Source organism: Parasteatoda tepidariorum, chromosome X2 (genome assembly GCF_043381705.1).
Source record: "Parasteatoda tepidariorum isolate YZ-2023 chromosome X2, CAS_Ptep_4.0, whole genome shotgun sequence".
NCBI classification, from domain to species: domain Eukaryota; kingdom Metazoa; phylum Arthropoda; class Arachnida; order Araneae; family Theridiidae; genus Parasteatoda; species Parasteatoda tepidariorum.
The window spans coordinates 30,639,711-30,649,520 of NC_092215.1; the positions used below are offsets into that span (position 1 = coordinate 30,639,711).

General features: G+C 28.1%; 1 protein-coding gene across 1 annotated transcript; it reads right to left on the reverse strand.

Annotated features, from left to right (window-relative positions):
* Positions 1–1,490: 1,490 nt before the first annotated feature.
* On the reverse strand, positions 1,491–9,390 carry LOC107440915 (merlin). The gene is made up of 2 exons (XM_016054000.3): positions 2,424–9,390; positions 1,491–2,343 (listed from the first exon to the last, which is right to left on the reverse strand). Exon 1 carries the CDS (start codon positions 8,331–8,333, stop codon positions 6,531–6,533), a length of 1,803 nt encoding a protein of 600 aa, XP_015909486.1. The 5' UTR covers positions 8,334–9,390; the 3' UTR covers positions 1,491–2,343; positions 2,424–6,530.
* Positions 9,391–9,810: the final 420 nt, after the last annotated feature.

Sequence of the window (9,810 nt, forward strand, 5' to 3'; positions counted from 1 at the left end):
ATGTTAACCAGTCTACGCCCTATAAAAGAATAATAAAAAAATCTAATGAATAAAAAATTTAACAAAATCATCATTAATCATTTTAAAATTACAATTAACTCTCACATATGCACCGGTCTAAGGGAACAAGGAAAATAAGAGCATAAATGAAAGAGACACATAAGCAAAAAGCTCATCCGAAATTCTAAAATGCAACAAAAATTGCAATGAGAGCATGAATAAAATTACTTCTACAGATTAAATGATACGTTAATAATGGTTTGGTATTTACTATAACTATACAAGGGGGAAAAATTTTTTAACAAATTTAATAACAATTTGTTTTCTAATAAAATAGCTCATAATAGATGTTTATCTTTCTTTTTGCTGATGAATTTCAAAAAAAGTTTTTTCAAGTTCATACAAATAAGAAAAGTTTCAGCAGCTGAATTAAACTGCAGATAGTCACGAATAGTGTCAATATATTGTTGACACCAGCGTTTCAGCTCAATAACTTATGCAAAATATACTTTGATTCACAAAAAATTTTCCTTTTTGTATAATTATGTAGACATTAAATAGTTAAAAAATAATTAGTTAATTTAGAAGCATTTTGAAATCTGATGACAGTAGAACAATTTTCTCCTCATTAAAAATAATTTTAGTACATCCCATCTTAAATTCTTATTCAAATGTGAACATCTTTTTCAAGTACGTGAAAGAAGATAACTTGCTGAAAAGAAAGAATAAAATGAGAAATATGTTATTGTCATTGCATCAAGCACCTTCGATTTTTAGAATACCTGTTATTTGTAAATTTCTATGATTCCCTCTTCAAGACACAATATTATGTTAATAAAATTGTGAGTGCTCTATATGAAAATATATTTTATAAACCAGGGCTCAAAAAACCAGCCGTCCGCTCGTCTTCGGCGGTCAAAAATTCCCCACGGATAACAAATTTCTCGAATTCGTCATCCGTGCGGACGGCCATTTTCCTGCTAATGTTCGTGATACATTTTCAATTTTCGTTATCTTACTAGAGTCTAGCGCCTCACTTCTAAAATGACCCTCTAATCTAGAAATCCCCTTAATTCTTTTATTACCGTATAATGTAATCCTAGTAACTACTAATTCATTGTGCAATTTATAGAAATGTTTGTAATAAATATGAGAATTATATTTATATTTATTTAGAAGCTATTGGGTTAGTTTCAAAGGAGGATGGATACATTGTTGGACAAGCCGTCCTCGGGGACGAGTAAAATTTCTGAGTTTCCTCGAGCCCTGCTATAAACCATTAAAAAGCATAAAAAATACCTATATACACAACAAAATAACAATATAAATTTAACCCACTACCCATCAACCTCAAAAGCTTGGGAACTTTATGTTACCTTAAAAAGAATTGAAGAAAAACTTCGACATTTTTGTATCAATAGTCCAGAAGCTAATAACTTTTGCTAAGACAAAAATAAAACTGATACCTATTTCAAAGAACTTTTTAACAATAAAATTATAACACTTTTATTTAACAACTCTAATACAATTAAAATTAATTACTTGGAAAATAATGTAAATTACAATAGTTCTCACTGTAATAGTTCTTTTTGAACTGAAAATAAAAAGTTAACAATTTAAAATCCTTGAGGCTCCGTATAAAAAGATAAAATTAAACTTAAGCTGATATATTTGGATGATGCAAAACATGTTAGTTGATTTCAAATGCTAATTCTAATATTAAGATGACATTTTTAGTTATGTAAAAAAAGTTAATTTGATAATCAATCACAAATCAACAAACTATAGGAATAAAGAATGTCAAACCTTGTTAACATCAGCTTGAAGGGGGATAGAAAACTTGTTCACGCTAAAAGTAGTTCATATTATCAGTTCAGAAATTTTTTGATGAAAATCGTACAATACACAGACATTTTCTATTATCTATACTTGTTATTAAACTAATAACTTTAATACATTGCATAATAAATACAACCAATTACTTTTACAAATTACTTTGATTTCATGACCTAATAATCCATTTTGAAATTAACATTTTTTATTAAATATTACATGTGCAACTAAAATATAAACTTTAATTACAAAAATAAAGATTAAATATAAATTTCAATTTAAAAAAAAAAATGAGAAAAACATGTGAATAGACTTCATGAGTAGTAATAGAATTGTAAACTAAATACTAACAGAACTGATAACTTGATTTATATTTTGCAGTTTTACTACATCTTTAAAATAAAAAATGTAAGCAAAAACACAAAAAATGTTAAATAAATCCTATGTATCTCAGGTGGGCTAAGGTGGATTAAAATTCTTCAGATATGGACCTCCAACAGCAAGCCAAAACTCATCTCTATCAGGGACAACAATTGCATACTTAATCATAATACTAGCATACATGAAAATTAACCTCTGACGACTGAAACACCTAATAAGGTGATTCAGTCTCATTTATAATCGAATCAAGTTTTGCACTGAGATACTATAAATAGTAAACTTATCTTATAATGTCCAAGTTTTTTTGTGTTATAAATAACCACTAGTGTAGAGTGCCAATAAATGAAGAAATCACATTGTTTAAAAGAACTAATACTACATAGTTCAATAACAGCATACTTTGATCAAATTTTATTAAATTCTTTTAGGATTGAAAATTTCAATCGTAACATTTAATACAAAATTTAAATAAAATGAAAAAAACTATTTTTGCATCATCCAAATTTAGAAATTATATTTACCGTTTCATTGTGTCAGCAGTAAAAAATATTTTAACAAAAAGAAAAACACATATGATTTTCAATACATACATTTACTACAAATTAATTAATTCTTTGTCTGTTCTGAACAACTGGATTCAATGTAGGATCTAGCTGCTTTTCAGTGTAACAGACTTTTTTTTCAGTTATTCAATTTTTGTGCAAATTTGAACCAATAGATTAACAATTAACAGAAGTTATCAAAGGTAACAAAAAGAGCAGTTATAACAAGATAGCAACTGCAAATAAAATATTATTGTAGCAAGTAAAAGCAGATATTTTCACAGATATTTCATTTATTATTCAACTATTAATTCATGAAAGGTAAAAATAATTCACTACAATTACAGAGATGCCAACTTGCTCCGGACAGCAAATATATATATTAAAGTGGTAGCTTATCAAATGTGATTCTTGGTTTATGGTTTACTAAGTTTAATTTAGATTTTTATCCACCACTATTTCTAAGCAATTCATTGGCTCATATGTAATTCACCACTTTATAGTACTTATGTCATGCTATACCTTTTAAAAAGCAAGCAAAAATAGACAAATATTTGCAAAATTTACTTGTAATTATCTACCGTTTTTTTCATTATTTTGGCGTGTCCGGAGCAGTTGGCATCTCTGCAATTACTGAAAAAGTGTTAATGTAAAATGCAATAACCAAATATTTTTTGTAAAATTTTCACTAGTGAATGTAATCCATAGAAATAATTTATCACTGCAAAATTTATTAAAAATGTAAAATGACACAATGACTTATTGTTGAAAAAGTTATCTTGTAAAATTTTGCAAACAGAAACATAATTAAAAATGGCAAACTTTGGTAATAAAAATAAACACTCAATATTCAAAAAATCAATTACATTTTTTATAAGTCATTGCTCAAAATAAAACCAAATTTTTAATTTCAAAGTTTTATAAGAATTAGCCAACTGAAATTTAGTGAAACCTGTTAAGTTGACTACCGCAGTATGTTGATCACCTGATTAAGTTGATCTTAATGATAGTGATTGCAGCTAATTTTTTCAGAAAATACGAAAAATAATAGGTGGGTTAGACAAAAAAGAATAGGACTGTCAGAAGAAAAAAAAGTCACATAAAATGAAAAAACTCAAGAAATGAAGAAACTTGACGAATTCAATAATTCTAAAATTAAAGTGTTTACAGAAGTGGTCGATAATGACAGCAGCTGACTTTTTTAGAAAATACTAAGAAAAATAGGGGATTAGACGGGAAAAAAATTGGAATCTCAGAAGAAAAAATTTGTTGAAATGAAAAAACAAAGAAACTTAACAAATTTCATAATTCTAAAATTAAAGTATTCGAGATACCCACTTTAATGCAAAATGATTAATGACATTAGAACAAGACATAATCAAAGTGATTATTGCATTCTAATTCTATCAGAGCACTCACAAGTAAGGCCGTCACAAGTAGTCTTTGCCACCCAGTCCCATCCGCAGCATTTCAACTAAACGTTTTATATTACTGATAATACAAAATTCAAAAAATAAAATAAGAAACGAAAAACATAAAAGACTCATTGTAAAGGAAGTTAAAATCTGCTTTTTCCCAACTCATCAATCTGTAAAAATATGCAATATAATACTTGATCTTAAATCACACCCTTAATTTGTAAAAGCTGTAAAAGTTATTGAAGTAAAAACGATAAAATAATAAAGGTTTTGAAAAATAAGAAAAAGTAGGAATTAACAGCAAGAAAAAGAAAAGGTACCATAATAGTAAAAAATAGGTGGAATAATATATCCTCCTTAATAAGTGAACCAGATATTTTTTCTCACAAGTAATCAACTTACACAGGTTACACTAATTTAATACTGCATAAATATGTGAAACATAATATTCAGTAAACAAGTATACTTATAAACATTCTATTATTATAAATAAAAAATCTATTTAAATGAATGGGCGAGTTCTATTCAACAAAGCTAGTGAAGTGCACCCTGAATCACTTCAACAATACAGATGTAGACATTTATCCAACTGCCAACTTCTTTAACAGTAGTTTCTGACTTATTCATTACACTATAATTATTTCTTAGTTATTTTTTCAAAATTTAAAATAATTCTAAAAAAAAACAGTTGAGATAAAAACTTAACAAATGATAATATTCTAATCATTTTCAGAAACTTACTCTCACAGCATCTAATTCAACCAGTTTATGCCAGTTGCACTAATTAGATAATCTATTTTTATTTCAATGAAAAAATTATTTAAAATATAGTCAGTACAAAATGATATATTTCATGACAAATAGAAGTCATTTATATTCTATTCAACCCTAAATAATTCTTTATATAAAAAGAAAGGCAGATAGCCCCAAACTCTGGCATTCAACAAATGTTATACAAATTCCTCCTCCTTTTAACAATGTGAAGCATGCTCCAGAAGTTTCCTGTTACAGAACTCGCCCACTTTTAAAAGTGAAAAGAAACATTTTTTTAAAATAAACATTCATAAAAATTTAATAATGAAATTTGTCAATTAAAATTATTTATTGCTGAAAAAATTCAGTAAAATAAGGTGCTTAAAATTATCAGTGCTAAAACACACTGATAAAACTCCATACTAAATTAACTTGCCCATAACTAAATGAGATTGCATATGGAACTTTTAAAATGATAGTTTAAATAAATAATTCATGAATAAAAGTAAATTAAAATTATTCATTGCTAACAAAAATTATGTTAATTATTTACTTAAAAACTATCAATGCTAAAACATTAATGTTAAAACTATGCACTTAGACATTAATGGGGCTGAAAGGCTTAACCTAGAAATATTAAAATAAAACTATTAAAGAAATAATTTAAAAAATAATACATACTAATTGTAATTAACTTACTAGTAAAGAAATAAATGTAAAATGTATAGTACATAAAAATACTATTTCTATTAAAGAAATGAAATCTATAATATAACTATTATGCTTAAAAAAAGCTATTATGTATGGGTAAAAAAAAACTTATGCTTAAAAAAAAAGCTATTATGTTTAAAAAAAAATTTCTGTATGGGTAAAATAAACTATTATGCTTAAAACATATTATAGAGGTAAGGACTGAACCTATAAATGATAAAAACTATTTAAAAAAAAGAAATTTAAAAGGTAATACACTAAATAAAAATATTTTTATATGCTTTGGTATAAAGAAATAACTTAAAATGCTAATTAATTACAAAGGAATACTAAATAAATAAATCCTCTTAATAAATTAATGACTAAACTTTAAATTTTCATGACATGGTATTTCACCCGAAGAACAATAGCATAAAGAAGGACAAAGCAATCACAAAGAAACAAAACATTAAGATCACTCTACTCAGACATAAATTACACAACAAATCAGGAACCTACTTATATGTATCAATCAAAGTTTCAAAGACTGTATTTTTTTTCATAGACTTAGTTCTTAACAAGTTTTAAGTAGCTAAAAAAAATTAAAACAAGTGTATCAAGAATTATAAGCAAGCGATGAGATTCAAACAAAGCATTTTGAAATTAAATTCAATACTAGTTTATTTTTTTTATAAATCACTTTGATATATTTGGTATAAATATATTCTTTAAAACATGTCACAAAAATAGTAACTCTGTATATATAGTTAATATGTCTAATTATTTACAGGCATTTTTCTGGCACTGAAGGTAATATTGTAAAACTTCAACACTGATAACATTATAAAATGTCAACAAGGATTAACTATAACACTTTGCTTTAAATTTTTACCTAAATTATATCTTAATGCACTTATAACTCCTCAAAAAAGGCTACACGTGTTTTGGTAGAACCAGACTTTGTTCTTCTTAAAGTTGAATATTTATTTTCTCCAATACGAGCGTTATCTTCATATATATGATCAAGAGAAGTAATATTATCTTCAACTTTCAAGACTTCTATTTCTGTTTTAAGCTCTAATAACTGTTCTTGCAAATGTTTACTCTTTTCCAAGTATTCAACTCTTTCTTTTTCAATTTCTTGAGTGAGTTTTTCCATTTCGTGATCTCCAATAAGATCATAATTAACAGTATTATTATCACTAGTCATATTATGGTCAGTATCAAGTTCTGAATACTGTCGTGGCACAATATTTAGGACCTCAACAGGCATATTAGATATATAAGGTTTAGAATAACTACCCTTAAATATTTCTTGCAGTTTTTCTTTGGCATCTTTTTCTGACAATTGAGCTTTAATAAGCTCTTCTTTAAGTTTCTCTGCTTCTTTGGCTCGACGTTCAGATTCTTGCACCATTTTCGTAGCTAAAAGTTCAGCTTCATGCGCTTTCTTTTCCATTAATTTTTTCTCTTCTTCCGTCTTTATGGCACTAATTTTAATGCGTTGTATTTCAGCCTCAGCATCAGAAGCTTTTTGCGTTAATAGCATAGCTTCTTCTTCTGCTATACGAGCTTTCTCTGCCAATAATTCAGCAGTCTCTTCAGATCTTCTAAGAGCCTCAAGAGCAACTCTAGCTTCTTCTTGATATTGCATCATTCGCTGCTCTAAATCTGCTTTTTCTTTTTCAATTTCTTCTCGCAGTTGCTTCTCTCGAGCAAGTTTATTTCTTTCTATTTGCCTACGAACTTTTTCTTCTCTGGCTTGAGCTTTCATTTGTTGAATTTCCATTGAATCAGGTTTACGTCGACACATAAAAAGATCATGATTCCCTATACAAAGATCGAGTATCAGTTTATTCATTCGTATTTTCGAAGAATAGAACTGAAAGGAAGGGGAACTTCTATCGACTAACTTTATTGTAAATTTTTTATTATCAAATGAGATATTTCGAATTTCACTCCATGGAAATGTTATTTTAGGAGATAGTTTGTTTGTCCTTTCATAAATATTTAACCCTAAAGCAGTAACTCCCAACCATAATTCACTTTCTTTTTTATTACAAATTGGAAAATAGTTCACACCATACATATCTAAATCTTGTGCAATTTTTAAATACTCTAATTCTGCTTCATCACGAGTCATACCTTTATGATCTTCATACCAGATTTTAATACGTTCTTCCCACATTTCAGGAGTCATCTGATACTGATCAATAACTCTTTGTGGAAGAAGATCTTCATTAGCAAGCATTCCTGGTTTATAAGAAGCTTCATCATAATCACCGTATTTAGCCTGGACAGCATATGATGCAAGTAAAACAGATGCTTCTGGAGGGCAATAAATATCCATATTCAAAACAGCCTGTTTAACTTGCAGAAAAAAGAGATGTTGAGTAATTTCTTGAACTAATTCCTCAGCCATGTCTTCTGGATAGAATTTAGCAAGAAATAGAAAATTAACGGGCATTTTTTTATGTATTTCTTGCTCTCGTACTCTTTTATCTAATTTTAGCCATGCCACAAATCCTTCATTATCAACATACTGCAAGCCAAAATACCATACTTCCCTTAATCCAATCGTTCGACAAACTAAATCAAACAAATCCCGCCCAGTAGCTTTTAAATCCAAATCAAATTCAAGTTCTGCATCCATTGTGGTAACACATACGGGAAATACCTTTCCCGATGCTTTTTTGCTGCTTTTTCCAAATGGCATGAGGAGGATTAGAAGTAAGTTTGATAATAGGATAATTGAATTGGAGAATATCTTTGTTTTGTATCAAATAATAACAAATATTGATTCATTGTAACTTCCGGATTCTCATCAATAAGTATGACATTTTTAGAACTGAGCACAAATTGTCTTCATTTAAAGAAAATTGTCTTAAGAAATTGCTTCTACTAGCAATTAGATCAAAGGATAATAGTCTGCACAATGTTAAATGCTTAAGATACTTCAATGCATAGATTACTAGAAAATGTATTCAAAAGTACTACATCACTTAGCATTCAGGATTCCTCATTCAATTAATAAATAAAGAAAATTATTCATTCAAATAAAGATCACCACTTACTACAGATTTATTCAGAAAAAGGTTCGACGCTAATTAATAAATCATTTTTGAAGAAAACTACTAGCCATGGGCTACTAAAGAGCTTTATTAAACCGCAAAAGACATTGAAATAAATTTCTCGAGTTCATTGGGAGTAAAATGAAAAACCCACATTAGAGTCGTAATAAACAAATATCTTCATAAAATAAATTTACATGAACAATTCGCCTTCGTTTATGGATGAATACTGCTGCGATTGAACTAGTTCAATCATAGTCAATTTTTAAGAATAAATTGTCTCAAGAATTAAGATTTTTAAACAAGTAAATAATGCATGAATAAAAGGGCGAACTCATCACCAACTGCTACTTTTAGATCTTGAAATTAATAAATGTGTTACAATATATACATCGCAACGAAATTAACGTGTTGAGCTAACAGATATTTCAATTAGGACAAAAACAAAGACCAAGTCTCAGAAAAACTTAAAAGTAAACAGTGATATCTGTTCCATTTTAACATCTAAACTTGGTATTAACTTAAGCTTGACTAGCTACCAACCCATTTGAACGAAATATACGTGCGGCAACATTGCACCAATCAGATTTTTTAACAAACGAGGATGAAAGGTGCGCATGCGGCAAAAAAAGTCTGCTCCAATCTAATATGTTATAGACTATTCTTTTTCTGATCTTTCAACATTTAGAAAAATTTCAAGTATAAAACAAAGTAATTTTGCATACAATAATAATTTTTAAAAAAACTGACTGAGCAATAATATTCTAAATCAAACAAATTGCTCATTTTATTTACTGATAATTTCTGATACAGTTTAATTTAAACGTCGCTATCTGATTAAATTTATAAAACTTTAAAAGAGCTTGTGAATATTTGAAAAATACAAATATTAAAACTCGCTGAGCAGTTAGTTTGATGTTTTCTCTTTTCACTGCTTGGTTGAGATCTCAATTCCCTATTCCCGTTGTTTCTGATCAAACAGCACTTTCTCCAATGAATCCAATGAAATCTCCCCGGAGGTATCAAAGATGAATCCAATGCATAGCATCATCTGCCCTTCGATCTAAATTGCAGGAGAGTAGTGAACGCATAGCGTACACGATGCCGTAATACCTTTTTGGA